The following is a 26,286-nucleotide window of genomic DNA, read 5'->3' on the forward strand; positions in this document are numbered from 1 at the left end:
TCAGTAATTAACAGGTTTAAATTGTCTATTTGTGTTTTATTGTGTGACAGACAGACGCTGCTGTAGATCTATAATCAAATGATAAAACTTTGGAGCAGTTATCAGCTGTTTTCCTTCCAGCTATCACTATGTAGAAATTATTAAGTAACAGTTTAAAGTTTAAGCTTAAAATTCATGTTCAGCTAATTAACTCTTTAAACTGTTAATAATTTCTACATATTGATAGCTGACTTCTTCATATTTGACAGTGGAGATGTTGTGCGTCATTGTCGTCTCCTCAAAATAAGGCCGCAGTGAGTGAGGACGTCCCTTTTGGTGAATTAAATTCCTCCGTCCTCGCTGGGAGGAGCTGAGACGTGAGTGAGGGAAGTGAGGAGCCACGTTAGCCAAATGAAAAGCATCCAGTAACTTTTAAAACTGCTCCTCTACCTGGAATGAATCAGCGCTTGATAAGCCCTCCCTCTTCTTCCTGCTCTCAAACACAACAAGCTCCACTCTGTGCTCATATTTCCTTGTTCCCTCCCCTTCACATCTACAGTTTGAAGATGGGTGTAACCAACATGTACAAGAGCTGTCAGGCTGCATTTACTGAGGAAACACGTGTTGTTGAGATCAGAGCTGAAACTTGTTTCACTTTCTCAGGAAGTGAACCTCAGACAGTCGTTGCTACTGAGAGCTGAAATGGCGCAGAAAGGAGCTGAGCTGGACCGAGAAACCTTCTCTTGTTCGATCTGTCTGGATCTACTGAAGGATCCGGTGACTATTCCCTGTGGACACAGCTACTGCATGAGCTGTATTAAAGGACACTGGGATGGAGAGGATCAGAGGAAGATCTACAGCTGCCCTCAGTGCAGACAGACCTTCGCACCGAGGCCTGTCCTGGTGAAAAACACCATGTTAGCGGATATAGTGGAGAAGCTGAAGAAGACTGGACTCCAAGCTGCTCCTGCTGATCACTGCTATGCTGGACCTGAAGATGTGGCCTGTGATTTCTGCACTGGGAGGAAGCTGAAAGCCCTCAAGTCCTGTCTGGTGTGTCTGGCTTCTTACTGTGAGAAACACCTCCAGCCTCACTTTGAATCAACTACATTTAAAAAACACAAGCTGGTCGACCCCTCCAAGAAGCTCCAGGAGAACATCTGCTCTCGTCATGATGAGGTGATGAAGATGTTCTGTCGTACTGATCAGCAGAGTATCTGTTATCTCTGCTCTATGGATGAACATAAAGGCCACGACACAGTCTCAGCTGCAGAAGAAAGGACTGAGAGGCAGAGAGAGCTCGAGGTGAGTCGACAAAACATCCAGCAGAGAATCCAGGACAGAGAGAAAGATGTGAAGCTGCTTCAACAGGAGGTGAAGGCCGTCAGTCGCTCTGCTGATAAAGCAGTGGAGGACAGTGAGAAGATCTTCACTGAGCTGATCCGTCTCATCCAGAAAAGAAGCTCTGATGTGAAGCAGCAGATCAGATCCCAGCAGGAAACTGAAGTGAGTCGAGTCAAAAAGCTTCAGGAGAAGCTGAAGCAGGAGATCACTGAGCTGAAGAGGAAAGACGCTGAACTGAAGCAGCTCTCACACACACAGGATCACACCCAGTTTCTACACAACTACCCCTCACTGTCACAACTCAGTGCATCTACAGACTCATCCAGCATCGATATCCGTCCTCTGAGATACTTTGAGGATGTGACAGCAGCTGTGTCAGAGCTCAGAGATCAACTACAGGACATCCTGAGGGAGAAATGGACAAACATCTCACTGACAGTGACTGAAGTGGACGTTTTACTGCCACAACCAGAACCCAAGACCAGAGCTGAGTTCTTAAAATATTCACGTGAAATCACACTGGATTCAAACACAGCATACACACATCTTTTATTATCTGAGAGGAACAGAAAAGCAACATCCATGAGTCTTATTCTAGTCACCCAGACAGATTCACTGAATATTGTAAGGTCCTGAGTAGAGAGAGTCTGACTGGACGTTGTTACTGGGAGGTGGAGTGGAGAGGGAGATGGGGATGGGGAGTTGGTGTAGCAGTCGCATACAAGAATATCAGCAGAGCAGGAGACTCTGATGAATGTGTATTTGGACGTAATAACAAATCTTGGTCTTTAAATTGTAACACTAACAGTTATACATTTTGGTTCAACAACATCCAAACTCCTGTCTCAGGTCCTCGTTCCTCCAGAGTAGGAGTGTACCTGGATCACAGAGCAGGTATTCTGTCCTTCTACAGTGTCTCTGAAACCATGACTCTCCTCCACAGAGTCCAGACCACATTCACTCAGCCTCTCTATGCTGGACTTCGGCTTTATATTGGAGACACAGCTGAGTTGTGTAAACTCAAATAGACAGAAGTCATTTCAGACTTCATGTGTCAGATTCTGTTGTAATTCTTCATGTTTTTGTCTCCATTGTTTCTGAGAGCTCGTTGCTGTGGTGTTTCTGAACTGCAGAGATCAGCTGTCAATCAAACTGGGATTGTCAACTTTTTTTTTCTTTTCATCTGCTCTGTTGATGTTTTGAGTTCCTTTAAAATTCACTTTTTCCTGTGTGTTTTTATCCATGGAGGCTATCACTGCTCATGATGATGTTTTTAACCTTTACTGACATTTCTTTAGATGAAAATGTGAACTTCTCTTTGTTCTAAATGTTAATTTCATGTTTGTATTGATGTATTTGTGTGCTGTTAAATAAATAGCAAAACTTCCTTCATCATAGATATTTTGTTCTCACCACTTTGTAAATTCATAAAGAAATGTACAATCAAACTAATTATCATGATAAAAATCAACAAGGAGATCATGTTCTTGTACATAGCTGACATTTTGGGTTAAACTAACTGATTTCGTGAATGAAGTGAATCTGTACATGAAATCATTGAACTAGAGTCATTAAATAGACTTTACTAATTGGATGTGTGAACAATCTGAAGCTTTACACAATCGATAAAGATGTTTTTTTCAACAGTAAGCAAAGTATTTTCTTCTGTCTTTCTGCACGACTGGAGCATCGTCTACCCAGCAAAGCCTGCAATCTCTGGCTCTAACTCCTCCACAGATTCACCAGCTAAGAAGCAGAACACCACAAAGTACATGTATTGATTTGGCTAAGATTATTCACTGAACTATTGTTTTGATGGTCAGGTTATTGCATAGCCACACCCCTAAGTTAATGTTAGCATGCTTAACACATGTTACATCCAGTAACTAGGCCATGCATGCAACTAACCTCTTCCTAACCTGGCACCTTTAACCCACACCAATTGGCCTTAAACAGAGAACCACACAGTTAAGAGGTTTAAAACCTAGCTCTGCACACTTTGCTTCAGGCAGCACATTCAAGTGGTGAATGGTGGTTCAAGACTCCACATGGTCTGGCCTGTTGTCTTTGTAGTTCTCTCTGTCAGCCATATTGTCTACATGCCATGTGCTCAGTCACCAAGTGACTTCAGACATCTTGACATTGCCTTCCCCCCACACATACACACACACACACACTTGTACATAGGTATATTTAGCTAGATTAACATTGTGTGTTTTGCTCTTTTACCTTTTTGTTAAATAAATGCTTTTGGATATACACACTGTTTGTTTAATGTTGCCATGAGTTTTGCCAACCTCTGCTCTGCAAACAGCTCCCAAAATCCCTCAACCTTAGCTAACTATTGATATGGTGATTTTGTTTATAGTTATTAAGTTAATTATTAATCAAAGTTCCAAATTGATAGATTAGTATAATTTGAGACTGAATTGGCTATCTTTTTCTCTGACTCCAGGGTGGTGCCCTGTTATTATTGATTCTTATTTATAATTTTTATTGATTTTAATGATTAATAATTATCTTTGGTAATCAATAATTATTGCTGATAGCCAAACTTGTAGCCAAGGCCCAACAAAATGGTGCCCCGTGTGAGGCAGAGTATTGTTGGCAATGATTCATAATTGTGCAATATTAATTTCAGCATAATATTGGAAATTAATTTTTCCCAGTACCAAAATTCTGGAATCTAAAACCTTTAGACTATCCTTTATATTTAACACAACTAGTCTGCCACAGGAGTAGATATCAAGCTGTACTTATAAACAAAAGTGCAGTGTGGTGAGATTTGGTTTTTTAAATCAATTTTAGCTAAAGCAATTGGTAACCCAAATCTTGAGCTATTGATAACTAACATTGTAGGTGTTTACAGTATTCCTCATAGTGTTACACTTAGAGCTTGCTGTTGCTACTAGCCACTCAGGTTGAACCTACTCTGTAGGATGTGTAAGAATTCGGTTCAGCATTCGCATACCACATATTCAATTCAATCTAGTGAAGCTGTCAGAATTGGGTGTTAATTCAAGTGCTACTCTTTTTAATTAAACCACAGTGTACCACCAGCCCTGTCACGCAACCAAATGTTGGATGCCATTTGCTCAGTCACCAAGTGACCTCAGCCATCTTGCCATTGTGTGTGTGTGTCCCCCCCCACCCACACACACACACACACACACACACACAAAAGCAACATCCACGAGTCAACAACAGTCTTATTCTCGTCACCCAGACAGATTCACTGGATATTGTCAGGTTCTGAGTAGAGAGAGTCTGACTGGACGTTGTTACTGGGAGGTGCAGTGGAGAGAGAGATGGGAATTGGGAGTTGGTGTAGCAGTCGCATACAAGAATATCAGCAGAGCAGGAGACTCTAATGAATGCAGATTTGGATGTAACAAAAAATCTTGGTCTTTACACTGTAACACTAACAGTTATACATTTTGGTTCAAAAACATCAAAACTCCCGTCTCAGGTCCTGGTTCCTCAGGTCCTGGTTCCTCCAGAGTAGGAGTGTACCTGGATCACAGAGCAGGTATTCTGTCCTTCTACAGCGTCTCTGAAATCATGACTCTCCTCCACAGAGTCCAGACCACATTCACTCAGCCTCTCTATGCTGGACTTCAGTTTTATTATGATGGATCCACAGTTGAGTTGTGTAAACTGAAATAGACAGAAGTCATTTCAGACTTCATGTGTCAGATTCTGTTGTAATTCTTCATGTTTTTGTCTCCATTGTTTCTGAGAGCTCGTTGCTGTGGTGTTTCTGAACTGCACAGAGATCAGCTGTCAATCAAACTGGGATTGTCAACTTTTTTTTTCTTTTCATTTGTTCTGTTGATGTTTTGAGTTCCTTTGAAATTCACTTTTTCCTGTGTGCTTTTATCCATGGAGGCTATCACTGCTCATGACCATGTTTTAACCTTCACTGATGTTTCTTTTTAGCCTTTTTTTAACCTGATGTTATTCATTTTACATCATATACACAAAAAAGTTGCAAATCTTTATATTTGAGAAGCTATAACCAGTGAATTTCTTGCAAAAGTAAATCAAATGATTAATTGATTGTCAACAGTTGCAGATTAATTGATTAATCAACTAACTGTTTCAGCTCTAGTTGGATTGATACAGTTTTTCAACCTTGTAAACTCATAAAACCTTCTGATACCAAAGTTCACTGACGTTTAGCCTAAACGAGGCTCATTTTGTGTTCTTCCAGAAAAGTTAGAAAAGTTATGTTGGAGATAAAAGGTTTTCACCATATAACATAAAACACAGTGTGTTGGATTGAAAACTTCCTGTTTCAGTTAAAAATTGTTTGGTGTTTTTCAGTTTGGTTCCCTGCTGGATGAGAACGCCGGCTCTAAGTTTGACAACATCGGACTGAACGCCATGAACAACAGAGACAAAGCAGGTAAGAGACACCTGAACGACTCCTGATGATGTGATGCAGACGTCCTCTCCTTGTCTTTCTAACACTTCCTGTTCCCCCGCAGGCCTGAAGCAGATCAAGTGGGAGTCTCAGCGTGACGACTGGATCCAAGACCGCGACGTTAAGACGCTGCGCAGGAAGAAGACCATGTTCAACAAGAAGAAGATGTTGGGCCGAGCCAGGACAGGAAGCAAGATGTTCGGGAACAAGAAGAAGAAGAAGTAGCTGCTGTGTGTTGTTGTGGACTGTAACTGACGGACACCTTCACTCCTGTTTGGCCGCCCAGGCTTCGTGGTCTCTCTCTTGGATGCCGTAGACGCCCGCCCACTCGTTGGACTGGTAGTAAACTGGGAGGAAACAGAGCAGAAACTGGTTTTCAGATCCAGTCAGCTGATGAAAACTTAATGGGATCAAATGATGACATGATCTGAAGAGAAGCCATGTTTAGTTGTTTTTTTTTGGAAAATTAAAAAGACTTTGGTATACAGGACATTATGTTGCTATGGTAACACGTTTTTGTCTGCAACTGAACACAGAAGCAACAGATTTTCTTGAATCTGCTTTAACTCTGTAATATTATTCATACTGCTTCTGTGTTATGAAGGTAAATATATCAACAGAAATTAAAGTTGTTGTTTTCTGATGCTGTTTCAGTTTGTTTACAGTAGAAATGTACATAAATAACAGATAAACACGCCCATATTAGTTCTGACCAATGAAACACACTTAATCTGTTTCTGCTTATTTTAGATTTTTAAAAATCTTTATCATGTCAGGTTAAGTACGTACATGGTTCAGACATCAGGCAGCTGTTTTAACTGAAGGCTGAAAGGTCACTAATATATTTTTCATCAGTTTCCATCATAATTGTCAAGTATGATTCAAATTTGTTAGTCGTGTTCCCAAAATAAAACTGCACAAGTTTTAACTGTTGGAAATTGAGTCCAAACAACACAATATGTTTTCATCTAATATTGATTTTTGAGAGTAAAAAACAAAAAGCTGATAGTGTATTGGCTGATATTCTTTTAGTTTTTACATAAACACAAACTCTTTTTATTGCTTCTTTATGTCAGTTCTGTTCTTTCAGTAATTAACAGGTTTAAATTGTCTATTTGTGTTTTATTGTGTGACAGACAGACGCTGCTGTAGATCTATAATCAAATGATAAAATATTGGAGCAGTTATCAGCTGTTTTCCTTCCAGCTATCAATATGTAGAAATTATTAAGGAACAGTTTAAAGTTTAAGCTTAAAATTCATGTACAGCTAATTAACTCTTTGAACTGTTACTTAATCATTTCTACATATTGATAGCTGACTTCTTCATATTTGACAGTGTAGATGTTGTGCGTCATTGTCGTCTCCTCAAAATAAGGTCGCAGTGAGTGAGGACGTCCCTTTTGGTGAATTAAATTCCTCTGTCCTTGCTGGGAGGAGCTGAGACGTGAGTGAGGGAAGCGAGGAGCCACGTTAGCCAAATGAAAAGCATCCAGTAACTTTTAAAACTGCTCCTCTACCTGGAATGAATCAGCACTTGATAAGCCCTCCCTCTTCTTCCTGCTCTCAAAAACAAGAAGCTCCACTCTGTGCTCATATTTCCTTGTTCCCTCCCCTTCACATCTACAGTTTGAAGATGGGTGTAACCAACATGTACAAGAGCTGTCAGGCTGCATTTACTGCGGAAACACGTGTTGTTGAGATCAGAGCTGAAACTTGTGTCACTTTTCAGGAAGTGAAACTCAGACAGGCGTTGCTGCTGAGAGCTGAAATGGCGCAGAAAGAAGCTGAGCTGGACCGAGAAACCTTCTCTTGTTCGATCTGTCTGGATCTACTGAAGGATCCGGTGACTATTCCCTGTGGACACAGCTACTGCATGAGCTGTATTAAAGGATACTGGGATGGAGACGACCAGAGGAAGATCTACAGCTGCCCTCAGTGCAGACAGACCTTTGCACCGAGGCCTGTCCTGATGAAAAACACCATGTTAGCAGCTTTAGTGGAGCAGCTGAAGAAGACTGGACTCCAAGCTGCTCCTGCTGATCACTGCTATGCTGGACCTGAAGATGTGGCCTGTGATGTCTGCACTGGGAGGAAGCTGAAAGCCCTCAAGTCCTGTCTGGTGTGTCTGGCTTCTTACTGTGAGAAACACCTCCAGACTCACTTTGAATCAACTACATTTAAAAAACACAAGCTGGTCGACCCCTCCAAGAAGCTCCAGGAGAAGATCTGCTCTCGTCATGATGAGGTGATGAAGATATTCTGCCGTACTGATCAGCAGAGTATCTGTTATCTCTGCACTATGGATGAACATAAAGGCCACGACACAGTCTCAGCTGCAGCAGAAAGGACTGAGAGGCAGAGAGAGCTCGAGGTGAGTCGACAAAACATCCAGCAGAGAATCCAGGACAGAGAGAAAGATGTGAAGCTGCTTCAACAGAAGATGAAGGCCGTCAGTCGCTCTGCTGATAAAGCAGTGGAGGACAGTGAGAAGATCTTCACTGAGCTGATCCGTCTCATCCAGAAAAGAAGCTCTGATGTGAAGCAGCAGATCAGATCCCAGCAGGAAACTGAAGTGAGTCGAGTCAAAGAGCTTCAGGAGAAGCTGGAGCAGGAGATCACTGAGCTGAAGAGGAAAGATGCTGAACTGAAGCAGCTCTTACACACAGAGGATCACATCCAGTTTCTACACAACTACCCCTCACTGTCACAACTCAGTGCATCTACAGACTCATCCAGCATCAATATCTGTCCTCGGAGATACTTTGAGGATGTGACAGCAGCTGTGTCAGAGCTCAGAGATCAACTACAGGACATCCTGAGGCAGAAATGGACAAACATCTCACTGACAGTGACTGAAGTGGACGTTTTACTGCCACAACCAGAACCCAAGACCAGAGCTGAGTTCTTAAAATATTCACGTGAAATCACACTGGATACAAACACATCATACACAAATCTGTTATTATCTGAGGGGAACAGAAAAGCAACATACAAGAGTCACCAAACGATAGGATCATTCATAAGACAACAACAGTCTTATCCTCGTCACTTAGACAGATTCACTGAATATCGTCAGGTCCTGAGTAGAGAGAGTCTGACTGGACGTTGTTACTGGGAGGTGGAGTGGAGAGGGGGAGTTGATGTAGCAGTCGCATACAAGAATATCAGCAGAGCAGGAAACTCTGATGAATGTGGATTTGGACGTAATAACAAATCTTGGTCTTTATATTGTAACACTAACAGTTATACATTTTGGTTCAACAAAATCCAAACTCACGTCTCAGGTCCTGGTTCCTCCAGAGTAGGAGTGTACCTGGATCACAGAGCAGGTATTCTGTCCTTCTACAGCGTCTCTGAAACCATGACTCTCCTCCACAGAGTCCAGACCACATTCACTCAGCCTCTCTATGCTGGACTTCGGCTTTATATTGATGGATCCACAGTTGAGTTCTGTAAACTGAAATAGACAGAAGTCATTTCAGACTTCATGTGTCAGATTCTGTTGTAATTCTTCATGTTTTTGTCTCCATTGTTTCTGAGAGCTCGTTGCTGTGGTGTTTCTGAACTGCACAGAGATCAGCTGTCAATCAAACTGGGATTGTCAACTTTTTTTTTTCTTTTCATTTGTTCTGTTGATGTTTTGAGTTCCTTTAAAATTCACTTTTTCCTGTGTGTTTTTATCCATGGAGGCTATCACTGCTCATGATGATGTTTTTAATCTTCACTGATGTTTCTTCAGATGAAAATGTGAACTTCTCTTTGTTCTAAATGTTAGTTTCATGTTTGTATTGATGTATTTGTGTGCTGTTGTTTCTCTTCCACTTCAGCGTCTTAAAGAGAGAAAACAGCAGAACTTCCTTCATCATAGATATTTTGTTCTCATCACTTTGTAAATTGATAAAGAAATGTACAATCAAAGTGTAATTATCATGATAATAATCATTTATTATGTTCTTGTACATAGCTGACATTCTGGGTTAAACTAAGTGATTGTGTGGATGAAGTGAATCTGTACATGAAATCATTGAACTAGAGTCATTAAATAGACTTTACTGATTGGATGTAATCTGAAAGTTTACATAATCAATAAATAAAGATGTTTTTTTTCAACAGTGAGCAAAGTATTTTCTTCTGTCTTCATCTCAGGATCTCATTCAAAGCTTGTGGAGAAAATGTGAAACTAAAATGAGAGTTTATTTGAGGCAGTTTTCCTCCTGAAACACCACAAAGTACAGAGTTCATGTTCAGAGCAGACAAACGTTTGTCAGTCAGTCTCTGTACTTTCAGCTTTCTTCACTAAAGCATTTAATGCTTTCTAGGTGGAGCTAATTTAACACCTTATACTGTTGAATAGTCTAATCTATAACAATACATATATAACAAACTGATCAAATGTTTTATGTGTAAAATATTGATCTGATAGGTAACTAAAGCTGTCAAATAAATGTAGTGGAGTGGAAATATAAAGTAGCATCAAATTTTGATTTTTGAGAGTAAAAATAAAAAGCTGATAATATATTGGCTGATATTCTTTTAGTTTTTACATAAACACAAACATTTTTGATAAGAATCACTCATTTAAATGCGACAGTAACAGTAGAGCTGTAACAATGAAATCCACAGAAAATTAATCACCAGTTATTAAAAAGTATTTTGATAATTGATTCTTCATTTTGAGCCTCTCTCTCTCTCTTTTTTAAGAAATATCTTTTTCTGATTCCAGCTTCTCAAACGTGAGTATTTTCTGGTTTATTTCGTCCTCTATGACAGTAAACTGAATATCTTTGTGATGTGGACTGTTGGTTGTGACAAAACAAGACATTTGAGGACCAAACTTGTAAGGATTAAGTCATTTTCAGCTTGTCGTATTTGAGGATTTGTTGCTTTTCTTAGTCTTACATGACAGTAAACTGAATATCTTTGGATTTTGGACAAAACAAGTAATTTGATGACGTTATCTTGGGCTTTGAGAAACTGTGATCAGCATTTATTTGACTGTTTTCTGACATTTTATAGACCAAACAACTAATCAACTGATCATGAAATTAATCAACAGATGAATCGATAAGAAAAATAATAGTTAGTTGCAGCTCTACTTGTTATTTAGCTGAAAAATACATTTGGCATTTCTGTATCATGATTTCTTGTTACTTACTGGTAAGATATCAGCTGGATATTTAGATTGATCTGTAAGCCTCTTGTTACAACTTAAGCACATTTCAAGTTGTCTTTTATTTAATTGTCACAGACATCAAATGAAAGCTTTGATTAACACTTGGTCAGAGGTGGAAGAAGTACTCAGAGTAAAAGTACATAAGTATTAGCAGCAAAGTGTATTTAAAGTATTAAAGTAAAAGTACTGTGAGTACTTTGAGTGTTTTATTCATTTTACATGTAAAGAAACATCTCCAGACATGAAAACTGAACACATTCAGGAGTTTGGAGTCGTTTTAACTGGTCTTTAGCAGCCAGACTCCCCCTGCTGTTCATAAGAAGTGATGCAACAAGAACTCTGATCCTTCAATACAAGTAGAAATATTTCTGTAAACAGTGTAACCCCTGTGTGTGGACTTGTGTTTGTTTATGGTTCATGTGTTAATCAGATGTGTTACTGACAGATTTGTTCCTGCATCGCTTTATTTGATTTTTTTTGTGTCTTGTTTCAGTTCCAGAGCTGGAGGATGACGATGCTGCATTTGGTGGTGAGTTACAAACCTTCATCACAGTTTTCATCCTGTTACTCAGAGTGTATCAAACACACTTTATTATCTAATATTGTCCCAAAAAAAGTGTCATTTTAATACAACATGAAAAACTAAAGGTGGAAGATGTGCAGAAGTTCTGTTTGCATACAAACACAGAGAAACATAGATGAAACAAAAATATATTAAATATCATTAAAATATTTTAAAAACATTAGAAAAAATAAGTGATAGAATTATTAAGAAGACATGAAATATGTTGTTACAGTGCACTAAAGCTACATCTACATGTGAAGATTAAAAAATGAATCAAAGAAAAACAGTAAATTACAAAAATGACGTCAACTTTACTTGTATTTTTTTGTTATTTGTAAGAAAAATGTATCTGAGTGGGAAGAAAAATCATGACACACTCAGTGTTGTATGTTTATTAAATCCTTAAAGACATCATAATATATTAATATCTTGTTTCTATTACATAAGATTATGAATTCAACTTTTTCTGCTTCAAATAATGAAATAAAAATAGTTTCTTTGCAGATTCAGATGAAGAGATGGAAGCTCCAGATATCACTCCTCGTACCAAGAAGGGGAAGAGAAAATCCTCAGAGGAGCTCGACTTCTCTGGATCTTTAGGTTAATGCTGAGTTGAACTTTCTCTTTTTATGTGCCTTCATTTGTCCTGTTTTTATTTAGTAAAGTATATAAAGTGTGAGTTTTCCTTCTTTTGTGAATAATCCTCCGCTTTAAAAACTGTGATGTTTGAGCTGCAGACTGTTGATCGACTCATTTTAAAGTTGTTTTATTGATGGCTGCTCCTGCTCACAGGTTCAAAACAGACGAAGAAGAAGAAGAAGAAAGGAAACAAAGACGCAGCTGTGTTTGCTTCTGCTGAGGAGGTGAGATGATGGAAAAACAAAAAGTTGATCCCCGTTTCTCAAAACCAAGATGACGTCCTCAAATTTCTCGTCTTGTCTCGACCAACAGTCCACAACTCAAAGACATTCAGTTTACTGTCACAGAGGACTGAAGGAACCAGAAAATACTCACATTTTCAGAAGCTGGAACAAGAATGTTTTTACGTTTTGTTGGTGATTTAATTTCCTGCCAATCAACTAATTGATTAGTTTACTGATCATTGCAGCTCTATGAAAAATGTCAAAACATCTCAATCACTCTGTTTTCAGTCCAAAACACACAGATATTCATTTTACATCATATACACAAAAAAGTTGCAAATCTTTATATTTGAGAAGCTGTAACCAGTGAATTTCTTGCAAAAATGACTCAAATGATTAATTGATTGTCAACAGTTGCAGATTAATTGATTAATCAACTAACTGTTTCAGCTCTAGTTGGGTTGATACAGTTTTTTAACCTTGTAAACTCATAAAACCTTCTGATACCAAAGTTCACTGACGTTTAGCCTAAACGAGGCTCATTTTGTGTTCTTCCAGAAAAGTTGATATGTTGGAGATAAAAGGTTTTCACCATATAACATAAAACACAGTGTGTTGGATTGAAAACTTCCTGTTTCAGTTAAAAATTGTTTGGTGTTTTTCAGTTTGGTTCCCTGCTGGATGAGAACGCCGGCTCTAAGTTTGACAACATCGGACTGAACGCCATGAACAACAGAGACAAAGCAGGTAAGAGACACCTGAACGACACCTGATGATGTGATGCAGACGTCCTCTCCTTGTCTTTCTAACACTTCCTGTCCCCCCTCAGGCCTGAAGCAGATCAAGTGGGAGTCTCAGCGTGACGACTGGATCCAAGACCGCGACGTTAAGACGCTGCGCAGGAAGAAGACCATGTTCAACAAGAAGAAGATGTTGGGCCGAGCCAGGACAGGAAGCAAGATGTTCGGGAACAAGAAGAAGAAGAAGTAGCTGCTGTGTGTTGTTGTGGACTGTAACTGACGGACACCTTCACTCCTGTTTGGCCGCCCAGGCTTCGTGGTCTCTCTCTTGGATGCCGTAGACGCCCGCCCACTCGTTGGACTGGTAGTAAACTGGGAGGAAACAGAGCAGAAACTGGTTTTCAGATCCAGTCAGCTGATGAAAACTTAATGGGATCAAATGACGACATGATCTGAAGAGAAGCCATGTTTAGTTTTTTGTAAAATTTGAAAAAACTTTGGTATACAGGACATTATGTTGCTATGGTAACACGTTTTTGTCTGCAATTGAACACAGAAGCAACAGATTTTCTTGAATCTGCTTTAACTCTGTAATATTATTCATACTGCTTCTGTGTTATGAAGGTAAATATATCAACAGAAATTAAAGTTGTTGTTTTCTGATGCTGTTTCAGTTTGTTTACAGTAGAAATGTACATAAATAACAGATAAACACGCCCATATTAGTTCTGACCAATGAAACACACTTAATCTGTTTCTGGTTATTTTAGATTTTTAAAAATCTTTATCATGTCAGGTTAAGTACATACATGGTTCAGACATCAGGCAGCTGTTTTAACTGAAGGCTGAAAGGTCACTAATATATTTTTCATCAGTTTCCATCATAATTGTCAAGTATGATTAAAATTTGTTAGTCGTGTTCCCAAAATAAAACTGCACAAGTTTTAACTGTTGGAAATTGAATCCAAACAACACAATATGTTTTAATCTAATATTGATTTTTGAGAGTAAAAAACAAAAAGCTGATAATGTATTGGCTGATATTCTTTTAGTTTTTACATAAACACAAACTCTTTTTATTGCTTCTTTATGTCAGTTCTGTTCTTTCAGTAATTAACAGGTTTAAATTGTCTATTTGTGTTTTATTGTGTGACAGACAGACGCTGCTGTAGATCTATAATCAAATGATAAAACATTGGAGCAGTTATCAGCTGTTTTCCTTCCAGTTATCACTATGTAGAAATTATTAAGGAATAGTTTAAAGTTTAAGCTTAAAATTCATGTTCAGCTAATTAACTCTTTTGAACTGTTAATAATTTCTACATATTGATAGCTGACTTCTTCATATTTGACAGTGTAGATGTTGTGCGTCATTGACGTCTACTCAAAATAAGGCCACAGTGAGTGAGGACGTCCCTTTTGGTGAATTAAATTCCTCCGTCCTCGCTGGGAGGAGCTGAGATGTGAGTGAGGGAAGTGAGGAGCCACGTTAGCCAAATGAAAAGCATCCAGTAACCTTTAAAACTGCTCCTCTACCTGGAATGAATCAGCGCTTGATAAGCCCTCCCTCTTCTTCCTGCTCTCAAACACAACAAGCTCCACTCTGTGCTCATATTTCCTTGTTCCCTCCCCTTCACATCTACAGTTTGAAGATGGGTGTAACCAACATGTACAAGAGCTGTCAGGCTGCATTTATTGCAGAAACACGTGTTGTTGAGATCAGAGCTGAAACTTGTGTCACTTTTCAGGAAGTGAAACTCAGGCAGTCATTGCCACTGAGAGCTGAAATGGCGCAGAAAGGAGATGAGCTGGACCGAGAAACCTTCTCTTGTTCCATCTGTCTGGATCTACTGAAGGATCCGGTGACTATTCCCTGTGGACACAGCTACTGCATGAGCTGTATTAAAACACACTGGGATGAAGTGGATCAGAGGAAGATCTACAGCTGCCCTCAGTGCAGACAGACCTTCGCACCGAGGCCTGTCCTGGTGAAAAGCACTATGTTAGCGGATATAGTGGAGAAGCTGAAGAAGACTGGACTCCAAGCTGCTCCTGCTGATCACTGCTATGCTGGACCTGAAGATGTGGCCTGTGATTTCTGCACTGGGAGGAAGCTGAAAGCCCTCAATTCCTGTCTGGTGTGTCTGGCTTCTTACTGTGAGAAACACCTCCAGCCTCACTTTGAATCAACTACATTTAAAAAACACAAGCTGGTCGACCCCTCCAAGAAGCTCCAGGAGAACATCTGTTCTTGTCATGATGAGGTGATGAAGATATTCTGCCGTACTGATCAGCAGAGTATCTGTTATCTCTGCTCTGTGGAGGAACATAAAGGCCACAACACAGTCTCAGCTGCAGCAGAAAGGACTGAGAGGCAGAGAGAGCTCGAGGTGAGTCGACAAAACATCCAGCAGAGAATCCAGGACAGAGAGAAAGATGTGAAGCTGCTTCAACAGGAGGTGAAGGCCGTCAGTCGCTCTGCTGATAAAGCAGTGGAGGACAATGAGAAGATCTTCACTGAGCTGATCCGTCTCATCCAGAAAAGAAGCTCTGATGTGAAGCAGCAGATCAGATCCCAGCAGGAAACTGAAGTGAGTCGAGTCAAAAAGCTTCAGGAGAAGCCGGAGCAGGAGATCACTGAGCTGAAGAGGAAAGACGCTGAACTGAAGAAGCTCTCACACACAGAGGATCACACCCAGTTTCTACACAACTACCCCTCACTGTCGCAACTCAGTGCACCTACAGACTCATCCAGCATCAATATCCGTCCTCTGAGATACTTTGAGGATGTGACAGCAGCTGTGTCAGAGCTCAGAGATCAACTACAGGACATCCTGAGGCAGAAATGGACAAACATCTCACTGACAGTGACTGAAGTGGACGTTTTACTGCCACAACCAGAACCCAAGACCAGAGCTGAGTTCTTAAAATATTCACGTGAAATCACACTGGATCCAAACACAGCATACACACATCTTTTATTATCTGAGGGGAACAGAAAAGCAACATCCATGAGTCAAAAACAGTCTTATTCTAGTCACCCAGACAGATTCACTGGATATTGTCAGGTCCTGAGTAGAGAGAGTCTGACTGGACGTTGTTACTGGGAGGTGGAGTGGAGAGGGAGATGGGGATTGGGAGTTGGTGTAGCAGTCGCATACAAGAATATCAGCAGAGCAAGAGACTCTGATGAATGTGTATTTGGACGTAATAACAAATCTTGGTCTTTAAATTGTAACACTAACAGTTATACATTTTGGTTCAACAACATCCAAACTCCCGTCTCAGGTCCTCGTTCCTCCAGAGTAGGAGTGTACCTGGATCACAGAGCAGGTATTCTGTCCTTCTACACTGTCTCTGAAACCATGACTCTCCTCCACAGAGTCCAGACCACATTCACTCAGCCTCTCTATGCTGGACTTCGGCTTTATATTGGAGACACAGCTGAGTTGTGTAAACTCAAATAGACAGAAGTCATTTCAGACTTCATGTGTCAGATTCTGTTGTAATTCTTCATGTTTTTGTCTCCATTGTTTCTGAGAGCTTGTTGCTGTGGTGTTTCTGAACTGCAGAGATCAGCTGTCAATCAAACTGGGATTGTCAACTTTTTCTTTTCTTTTCATTTGTTCTGTTGATGTTTTGAGTTCCTTTAAAATTCACTTTTTCCTGTGTGTTTTTATCCATGGAGGCTATCACTGCTCATGATGATGTTTTTAACCTTTACTGACATTTCTTTAGATGAAAATGTGAACTTCTCTTTGTTCTAAATGTTAGTTTCATGTTTGTATTGATGTATTTGTGTGCTGTTAAATAAATATCAAAACTTCCTTCATCATAGATATTTTGTTCTCACCACTTTGTAAATTCATAAAGAAATGTACAATCAAACTAATTATCATGATAAAAATCAACAAGGAGATCATGTTCTTGTACATAGCTGACATTCTGGGTTAAACTAACTGATTGAGTGAATGAAGTGAATCTGTACATGAAATCATTGAACTAGAGTCATTAAATAGACTTTACTAATTGGATGTGTGAACAATCTGAAGCTTTACACAATCGATAAAGATGTTTTTTTCAACAGTAAGCAAAGTATTTTCTTCTGTCTTTCTGCACGACTGGAGCATCGTCTACCCAGCAAAGCCTGCAATCTTTGGCTCTAACTCCTCCACAGATTCACCAGCTAAGAAGCAGAACACCACAAAGTACATGTATTGATTTGGCTAAGATTATTCATTGAACTATTGTTTTGATGGTCAGGTTATTGCATAGCCACACCCCTAAGTTGATGTTAGCGTGCTTAACACATGTTACATCCAGTAACTAGGCCTTGCATGCAACTAACCTCTTCCTAACCTGGCACCTTTAGCCCACACCAATTGGCCTTAAACAGAGAACCACACAGTTAAGAGGTTTAAAACCTAGCTCTGCACACTTTGCTTCAGGCAGCACATTCAAGTGGTGAATGGTGGTTCAAGACTCCACATGGTCTGGCCTTTTGTCTCTGTAGTTCTCTCTGTTGGCCATATTGTCTACATGCCATGTGCTCAGTCACCAAGTGACTTCAGACATCTTGACATTGCCTTCCCCCCACACATACACACACACGCACTTGTACATAGGTATATTTAACTAGATTAATATTGTGTGTTTTGCTCTTTTACCTTTTTGTTAAATAAATGCTTTTGGATATACACACTGTTTATTTAATGTTGCCATGAGTCTTGCCAACCTCTGCTCTGCAAACAGCTCCCAAAATCCCTCAACCTTAGCTAACTATTGATATGGTGATTTTGTTTATAGTTATTAAGTTAATTATTAATCAAAGTTCCAAATTGATAGATTAGTATAATTTCAGACTGAATTGGCTATCTTTTTCTCTGACTCCAGGATGGTGCCCTGTTATTATTGATTCTTATTTATAATTTTTATTGATTTTAATGATTAATAATTATCTTTGGTAATCAATAATTATTGCTGATAGCCAAACTTGTAGCCAAGGCCCAACAAAATGGTGCCCCGTGTAAGGCAGAGTATTGTTGGCAATGATTCATAATTGTGCAATATTAATTTCAGCATAATTTTGGAAATTAATTTTTCCCAGTACCAAAATTCTGGAATCTTTAGACTATCCTTTATATTTAACACAACTAGTCTGCCACAGGAGTAGATATCAAGCTGTACTTATAAACAAAAGTGCAGTGTGGTGAGATTTGGTTTTTTAAATCAATTTTAGCTAAAGCAATTGGTAACCCAAATCTTGAGCTATTGATAACTAACATTGTAGGTGTTTACAGTATTCCTCATAGTGTTACACTTAGAGCTTGCTGTTGCTACTAGCCACTCAGGTTGAACCTACTCTGTAAGATGTGTAAGAGTTCAGCATTCGCATACCACATATTCAATTCAATCTAGTGAAGCTGTCAGAATTGGGTGTTAATTCAAGTGCTCCTCTTTTTAATTAAACCACAGTGTACCACCAGCCCTGTGACACATAGAGAGCTTGTACCTGGTTGTTACTGCCATGCATTCCGGCCTGAGTAAGAAATAGAGCCTGTGAGATAGAGCCACAGCGTGCTACCAGCCCTGTGATACTTAGAAGTTATCCTCTAGCTGTTACTGCCATATATTCCAGCCTGAGTCAATTTGAAGAAACAATCCTCTGACTGTTATTGCCCTGCATCTCAGTTAGTGCATGTTAAAATCTGTTGTGCCCACTAGAACCACTAGACGGTGCCGTATCTACCCCTCTCCACAAGAAGCCCCATAGTGTAGGCCACCACATTGTTTGGTTAAGCTAGTGTACTTCTCAAACTACACTACAAAGTGTCTGCCACACAACCAAACCTTGGATGCCATTTGCTCAGTCACCAAGTGACTTCAGCCATCTTGCCATTGTCCCTCCACCCAACCCCACACACACACATACACTTGTACATAGGCACATTTAGCTAGATTAATATTGTGTGTTTTGCTCTTTTACCTTTTTGTTAAATAAATGCATTTGGATCTGCTCTACAAAGAGCTCCCAAAATCCTTCAACCTTAGTCAGCTATTGATATGGTGATTTTGTTTATAGTTATTAAGTTATTTATTAATCAAAGTTCCAAATTGATAGATTAGTACACTTTAAGACTGAATTGGCTATCTTTTTCCCTGACTCCAGGGTGGTGCCCTGTTATTATTAATTCTTATTAATATTTTTTATTGATTTTAATAATTAATAATTATATTTGATAATCAATGATTATTGCCCATAGCCAAACTTGTAACCAAGTCCCAACAAAATGGTGCCCCGTGTGAGGCAGAGTATTATTGGCAATTCATAATTGTTCAATAGTAATTTCAGCATAATTTTGAAAAAAAAAATTTCCCAGTACCAAAATTCTGGAATCTAAAACCTTTAAACGATCCAAAAGCCTTTATATTTAACACAACTGTTCTGCCACAGGAGTAGATATCTAGCTGTATTTACAAAGAAGAGCAATGTGGTGAGATTTGGTTTTTCAAATCAATTTTAGCTAAAGCAATCGGTAACCCAAATCTTGAGTTGTTGATAACTAACATTGTAGGTGTTTACAATATTCCTCATAGTGTTATACTTAGACCTTGCTGTTGCTACTAGCCACTAGCCAGGTTGAACCTATGCTGTAGGAGGGGTAAGAATTTCGGTTCAGCATTCGAATACCACATATTCAATGCAATATACTGAAGCTGTTAGAATTGGGTGTTAATTCAAGTGCTCCTCTTTTTAATTCAAACACAGTGTGTCACCAGCCCTGTGACACATAGAGAGCTTGTACCTAGCTGTTACTGCCATGCATTCCGGCCTGAGTAAGAAATAGAGCCTGTGAGATAGAACCACAGCGTGCTACCAGCCCTGTGAAATTTAGAAGTTATCCTCTGCTGTTACTGCCCTGCATCTCAGTTAGTGCATGTTAAAATCTGTTGTGCCCACTAGAGCCACTAGACAGTGCCGTAGCTACCCCTCTTCCACAGGAAGCTACTCCCCATAGTGTAGGCCACCAAATTGTTTGGTTAAGCTAGTGTACTGTCCAAACTACATTACAAAGTGTCTGCCACACAACCAAATGTTGGATGCCATTTGCTCAGTCATCGTCACCAAGTGACCTCAGCCATCTTGCCATTGTGTGTGTGTGTGTGTGTGTGTGTGTGTGTGTGTGTGTGTGTGTCCCCCCCCACCCACACACACACACAAAAGCAACATCCATGAGTCAACAACAGTCTTATTCTCGTCACTTAGACAGATTCACTGGATATTGTCAGGTTCTGAGTAGAGAGAGTCTGACTGGACGTTGTTACTGGGAGGTGCAGTGGAGAGAGAGATGGGAATTGGGAGTTGGTGTAGCAGTCGCATACAAGAATATCAGCAGAGCAGGAGACTCTAATGAATGCAGATTTGGATGTAACAAAAAATCTTGGTCTTTACACTGTAACACTAACAGTTATACATTTTGGTTCAAAAACATCAAAACTCCCGTCTCAGGTCCTGGTTCCTCCAGAGTAGGAGTGTACCTGGATCACAGAGCAGGTATTCTGTCCTTCTACAGCGTCTCTGAAACCATGACTCTCCTCCACAGAGTCCAGACCACATTCACTCAGCCTCTCTATGCTGGACTTTAGTTTTATTATGATGGATCCACAGTTGAGTTGTGTAAACTGAAATAGACAGAAGTCATTTCAGACTTCATGTGTCAGATTCTGTTGTAATTCTTCATGTTTTTGTCTCCATTGTTTCTGAGAGCTCATTGCTGTGGTGTTTCTGAACTGCACAGAGATCAGCTCTCAATCAAACTGGGATTGTCAACTTTTTTTTTCTTTTCATTTTTTCTGTTGATGTTTTGAGTTCCTTTGAAATTCACTTTTTCCTGTGTGTTTTTATCCATGGAGGCTATCACTGCTCATGACCATGTTTTAACCTTCACTGATGTTTCTTTTTAACCTTTTTTTAACCTGATGTTATTCATTTTACATCATATACACAAAAAAGTTGCAAATATTTATATTTGAGAAGCTATAACCAGTGAATTTCTTGCAAAAGCAAATCAAATGATTAATTGATTGTCAACAGTTGCAGATTAATTGATTAATCAACTAACTGTTTCAGCTCTAGTTGGATTGATACAGTTTTTCAACCTTGTAAACTCATAAAACCTTCTGATACCAAAATTCACTGACGTTTAGCCTAAACGAGGCTCATTTTGTGTTCTTCCAGAAAAGTTAGAAAAGTTATTTTGGAGATAAAAGGTTTTCACCATATAACATAAAACACAGTGTGTTGGATTGAAAACTTCCTGTTTCAGTTAAAAATTGTTTGGTGTTTTTCAGTTTGGTTCCCTGCTGGATGAGAACGCCGGCTCTAAGTTTGACAACATCGGACTGAACGCCATGAACAACAGAGACAAAGCAGGTAAGAGACACCTGAACGACACCTGATGATGTGATGCAGACGTCCTCTCCTTGTCTTTCTAACACTTCCTGTCCCCCCGCAGGCCTGAAGCAGCTCAAGTGGGAGTCTCAGCGTGACGACTGGATCCAAGTACGCAACGTTAAGACGCTGCGCAGGAAGAAGACCATGTTCAACAAGAAGAAGATGTTGGGCCGAGCCAGGACAGGAAGCAAGATGTTCGGGAACAAGAAGAAGAAGAAGAAGTAGCTGCTGTGTGTTGTTGTGGACTGTAACTGACGGACACCTTCACTCCTGTTTGGCCGCCCAGGCTTCGTGGTCTCTCTCTCGGATGCCGTAGACGCCCGCCCACTCGTTGGACTGGTAGTAAACTGGGAGGAAACAGAGCAGAAACTGGTTTTCAGATCCAGTCAGCTGATGAAAACTTAATGGGATCAAATGATGACATGATCTGAGGAGAAGCCATGTTTAGTTGTTTTTTTTTTGTAAAATTAAAAAGACTTTGGTATACAGGACATTATGTTGCTATGGTAACACGTTTTTGTCTGCAATTGAACACAGAAGCAACAGATTTTCTTGAATCTGCTTTAACTCTGTAATATTATTCATACTGCTTCTGTGTTATGAAGGTAAATATATCAACAGAAATTAAAGTTGTTGTTTTCTGATGCTGTTTCAGTTTGTTTACAGTAGAAATGTACATAAATAACAGATAAACACGCCCATATTAGTTCTGACCAATGAAACACACTTAATCTGTTTCTGCTTATTTTAGATTTTTAAAAATCTTTATCATGTCAGGTTAAGTACGTACATGGTTCAGACATCAGGCAGCTGTTTTAACTGAAGGCTGAAAGGTCACTAATATATTTTTCATCAGTTTCCATCATAATTGTCAAGTATGATTCAAATTTGTTAGTCGTGTTCCCAAAATAAAACTGCACAAGTTTTAACTGTTGGAAATTGAGTCCAAACAACACAATATGTTTTCATCTAATATTGATTTTTGAGAGTAGCTGATAGTGTATTGGCTAATATTCTTTTAGTTTTTACATAAACACAAACTCTTTTTATTGCTTCTTTATGTCAGCTCTGTTCTTTCAGTAATTAACAGGTTTAAATTGTCTATTTGTGTTTTATTGTGTGACAGACAGACGCTGCTGTAGATCTATAATCAAATGATAAAATATTGGAGCAGTTATCAGCTGTTTTCCTTCCAGCTATCACTATGTAGAAATTATTAAGTAACAGTTTAAAGTTTAAGCTTAAAATTCATGTTCAGCTAATTAACTCTTTAAACTGTTACTTAATCATTTCTACATATTGATAGCTGACTTCTTTATATTTGACAGTGTAGATGATGTGCGTCATTGTCGTCTCCTCAAAATAAGGTCGCAGTGAGTGAGGACGTCCCTTTTGGTGAATTAAATTCCTCCGTCCTCGCTGGGAGGAACTGAGACATGAGTGAGGGAAGCGAGGAGCCACGTTAGCCAAATGAAAAGCATTCAGTAACTTTTAAAACTGCTCCTCTACCTGGAATGAATCAGCGCTTGATAAGCCCTCCCTCTTCTTCCTGCTCTCAAACACAACAAGCTCCACTCTGTGCTCATATTTCCTTGTTCCCTCCCCTTCACATCTACAGTTTGAAGATGGGTGTAACCAACATGTACAAGAGCTGTCAGGCTGCATTTATTGCGGAAACACGTGTTGTTGAGATCAGAGTTCAAACCTGTGTCACTTCTCAGGAAGTGAACCTTAGACAGTCGTTGCTGCTGAGAGCTGAAATGGCGCAGAAAGGAGATGAGCTGGACCGAGAAACCTCTTGTTCGATCTGTCTGGATCTACTGAAGGATCCGGTGACTATTCCCTGTGGACACAGCTACTGCGTGAGCTGTATTAAAGGATACTGGGATGGAGAGGACAAGAGGAAGATCTACAGCTGCCCTCAGTGCAGACAGACCTTCGCACCGAGGCCTGTCCTGATGAAAAACACCATGTTAGCAGCTTTAGTGGAGCAGCTGAAGAAGACTGGACTCCAAGCTGTTCCTGCTGATCACTGCTATGCTGGACCTGAAGATGTGGCCTGTGATGTCTGCACTGGGAGGAAGCTGAAAGCCCTCAAGTCCTGTCTGGTGTGTCTGGCTTCTTACTGTGAGAAACACCTCCAGACTCACTTTGAATCAACTACATTTAAAAAACACAAGCTGGTCGACCCCTCCAAGAAGCTCCAGGAGAACATCTGCTCTCGTCATGATGAGGTGATGAAGATATTCTGCCGTACTGATCAGCAGAGTATCTGTTATCTCTGCACTATGGATGAACATAAAGGCCACGTCACAGTCTCAGCTGCAGAAGAAAGGACTGAGAGGCAGAGAGAGCTCAAGGTGAGTCGACAACAAATCCAGCAGAGAATCCAGGACAGAGAGAAAGATGTGAAGCTGCTTCAACAGAAGATGAAGGCCGTCAGTCGCTCTGCTGATAAAGCAGTGAAGGACAGTGAGAAGATCTTCACTGAGCTGATCCGTCTCATCCAGAAAAGAAGCTCTGATGTGAAGCAGCAGATCAGATCCCAGCAGGAAACTGAAGTGAGTCGAGTCAAAGAGCTTCAGGAGAAGCTGGAGCAGGAGATCACTGAGCTGAAGAGGAAAGACGCTGAACTGAAGCAGCTCTCACACACAGAGGATCACAACCAGTTTCTACACAACTACCCCTCACTGTCACAACTCAGTGAACCTACAGACTCATCCAGCATCAATATCCGTCCTCTGAGATACTTTGAGGATGTGACAGCAGCTGTGTCAGAGCTCAGAGATCAACTACAGGACATCCTGAGGGAGAAATGGACAAACATCTCACTGACAGTGACTGAAGTGGACGTTTTACTGCCACAACCAGAACCCAAGACCAGAGCTGAGTTCTTAAAATATTCACGTGAAATCACACTGGATCCAAACACAGCAAACACACAGCTGTTATTATCTGAGGGGAGCAGAAAAGCAACATATATGAGTCAACAACAGTCTTATTCTAGTCACCCAGACAGATTCACTGGATGTTGTCAGGTCCTGAGTAGAGAGAGTCTGACTGGACGTTGTTACTGGGAGGTGGAGTGGAGAGGGATATTGGGAGTTGGTGTAGGAGTCGCATACAAGAATATCAGCAGAGCAGGAGACTCTGATGAATGTGTATTTGGACGTAATAACAAATCTTGGTCTTTAATTTGTAACCCTTTCAGTTATACATTTTGGTTCAACAACATCCAAACTCACGTCTCAGGTCCTGATTCCTCCAGAGTAGGAGTGTACCTGGATCACAGAGCAGGTATTCTGTCCTTCTACAGAGTCTCTGAAACCATGACTCTCCTCCACAGAGTCCAGACCACATTCACTCAGCCTCTCTATGCTGGACTACAGTTTTATTTTGATGGCGACATAGTTGAGTTGTGTAGAGTCAAATAGACAGAATTCATTTCAGACTTCATGTGTCAGATTCTGTTGTAATTCTTCATGTTTTTGTCTCCATTGTTTCTGAGAGCTCGTTGCTGTGGTGTTTCTGAACTGCACAGAGATCAGCTGTCAATCAAACTGGGATTGTCAACTTTTTTTTTTCTTTTCATTTGTTCTGTTGATGTTTTGAGTTCCTTTAAAATTCACTTTTTCCTGTGTGTTTTTATCCATGGAGGCTATCACTGGTCATGATGATGTTTTTAATCTTCACTGATGTTTCTTCAGAAGAAAATGTGAACTTCTCTTTGTTCTAAATGTTAGTTTCATGTTTGTATTGATGTATTTGTGTGCTGTTGTTTCTCTTCCACTTCAGCGTCTTAAACAGAGAAAACAGCAGAACTTCCTTCATCATAGATATTTTGTTCTCATCACTTTGTAAATTGATAAAGAAATGTACAATCAAAGTGTAATTATCATGATAACAATCATTTATTATGTTCTTGTACATAGCTGACATTCTAGGTTAAACTAACTGATTGTGTGGATGAAGTGAATCTGTACATGAAATCATTGAACTAGAGTCATTAAATAGACTTTACTGATTGGATGTAATCTGAAACTTTACATAATCAATAAATAAAGATGTTGTTTTTCAACAGTGAGCAAAGTATTTTCTTCTGTCTTCATCTCAGGATCTCATTCAAAGCTTGTGGAGAAAATGTGAAACTAAAATGAGAGTTTATTTGAGGCAGTTTTCCTCCTGAAACACCACAAAGTACAGAGTTCATGTTCAGAGCAGACAAACGTTTGTGAGTCAGTCTCTGTACTTTCAGCTTTCTTCACTAAAGCATTTAATGCTTTCTAGGTGGAGCTAATTTAACACCTTATACTGTTGAATAGTCTAATCTATAACAATACATATATAACAAACCGATCAAATGTTTTATGTGTAAAATATTGATCTGATAGGTAACTAAAGCTGTCAAATAAATGTAGTGGAGTGGAAGTATAAAGTAGCATCAAATGGAAATTGATTTTGATTTTTGAGAGTAAAAATAAAAAGCTGATACTATATTGGCTGATATTCTTTTAGTTTTTACATAAACACAAACATTTTTGATAAGAATCATTCATTTAAATGCGACAGTAACAGTAGAGCTGTAACAATGAAATCCACAGAAAATTAATCACCAGTTATTAAAAAGTATTTTGATAATTGATTCTTCATTTTGAGCCTCTCTCTCTCTTTTTTTTAAATATCTTTTTCTGATTCCAGCTTCTCAAACGTGAGTATTTTCTGGTTTATTTAGTCCTCTA

At 39.6% G+C, this 26,286-nt stretch overlaps 4 protein-coding genes, 2 long non-coding RNA genes and 1 pseudogene across 6 annotated transcripts; all 7 read left to right on the forward strand.

The window, feature by feature from the left end:
* Positions 1-255: 255 nt before the first annotated feature.
* Positions 256-2,898, forward strand: LOC137168911 (tripartite motif-containing protein 16-like; annotated as a pseudogene).
* Positions 2,899-5,271: 2,373 nt separating this feature from the next.
* On the forward strand, positions 5,272-6,392 carry LOC137168918 (uncharacterized). Its single transcript, XR_010924363.1, has 2 exons — positions 5,272-5,731; positions 5,814-6,392. It is a non-coding gene; the product is annotated as an uncharacterized lncRNA (long non-coding RNA).
* Positions 6,393-7,342: 950 nt separating this feature from the next.
* Positions 7,343-9,805, forward strand: LOC137168907 (tripartite motif-containing protein 16-like). The gene has a single exon (XM_067571769.1). The coding sequence runs from the start codon at positions 7,385-7,387 to the stop codon at positions 9,215-9,217; it is 1,833 nt and encodes a 610-aa protein (XP_067427870.1). The 5' UTR covers positions 7,343-7,384; the 3' UTR covers positions 9,218-9,805.
* Positions 9,806-11,404: 1,599 nt separating this feature from the next.
* On the forward strand, positions 11,405-13,755 carry LOC137168914 (CCAAT/enhancer-binding protein zeta-like). The gene is made up of 5 exons (XM_067571776.1): positions 11,405-11,453; positions 11,994-12,089; positions 12,282-12,352; positions 13,018-13,099; positions 13,182-13,755. The coding sequence occupies exons 2-5, from the start codon at positions 12,008-12,010 to the stop codon at positions 13,340-13,342; spliced, it is 396 nt and encodes a 131-aa protein (XP_067427877.1). The 5' UTR covers positions 11,405-11,453; positions 11,994-12,007; the 3' UTR covers positions 13,343-13,755.
* A 924-nt stretch (positions 13,756-14,679) lies between these two features.
* LOC137168908 (tripartite motif-containing protein 16-like) lies at positions 14,680-17,696 on the forward strand. Its single transcript, XM_067571770.1, has one exon. It carries the CDS (start codon positions 14,745-14,747, stop codon positions 16,557-16,559), a length of 1,815 nt encoding a protein of 604 aa, XP_067427871.1. The 5' UTR covers positions 14,680-14,744; the 3' UTR covers positions 16,560-17,696.
* A 2,634-nt stretch (positions 17,697-20,330) lies between these two features.
* Positions 20,331-22,191, forward strand: LOC137169085 (uncharacterized). The gene is made up of 2 exons (XR_010924398.1): positions 20,331-21,526; positions 21,609-22,191. It is a non-coding gene; the product is annotated as an uncharacterized lncRNA (long non-coding RNA).
* Positions 22,192-23,172: 981 nt separating this feature from the next.
* LOC137169882 (tripartite motif-containing protein 16-like) lies at positions 23,173-24,989 on the forward strand. Its single transcript, XM_067573292.1, has one exon. It carries the CDS (start codon positions 23,173-23,175, stop codon positions 24,979-24,981), a length of 1,809 nt encoding a protein of 602 aa, XP_067429393.1. The 3' UTR covers positions 24,982-24,989.
* The last annotated feature ends 1,297 nt before the right edge of the window (positions 24,990-26,286 follow it).

This window comes from Thunnus thynnus, chromosome 18, assembly GCF_963924715.1.
Source record: "Thunnus thynnus chromosome 18, fThuThy2.1, whole genome shotgun sequence".
Lineage (NCBI taxonomy): Eukaryota > Metazoa > Chordata > Actinopteri > Scombriformes > Scombridae > Thunnus > Thunnus thynnus.

Excerpts from the sequence above, each read along its gene's own strand:
- LOC137168907 (XM_067571769.1), top strand. The coding sequence starts at position 7,385 with ATGGGTGTAACCAACATGTACAAGAGCTGTCAGGCTGCATTTACTGCG.
- LOC137168908 (XM_067571770.1), top strand. The coding sequence starts at position 14,745 with ATGGGTGTAACCAACATGTACAAGAGCTGTCAGGCTGCATTTATTGCA.
- LOC137168914 (XM_067571776.1), top strand. The coding sequence starts at position 12,008 with ATGGAAGCTCCAGATATCACTCCTCGTACCAAGAAGGGGAAGAGAAAA. Across the intron at positions 12,090-12,281 it reads CGACTTCTCTGGATCTTTAG|GTTCAAAACAGACGAAGAAG; the intron begins GTTAATGCTGAG and ends TCCTGCTCACAG. Across the intron at positions 13,100-13,181 it reads GAACAACAGAGACAAAGCAG|GCCTGAAGCAGATCAAGTGG; the intron begins GTAAGAGACACC and ends GTCCCCCCTCAG.
- LOC137169882 (XM_067573292.1), top strand. The coding sequence starts at position 23,173 with ATGGGTGTAACCAACATGTACAAGAGCTGTCAGGCTGCATTTATTGCG.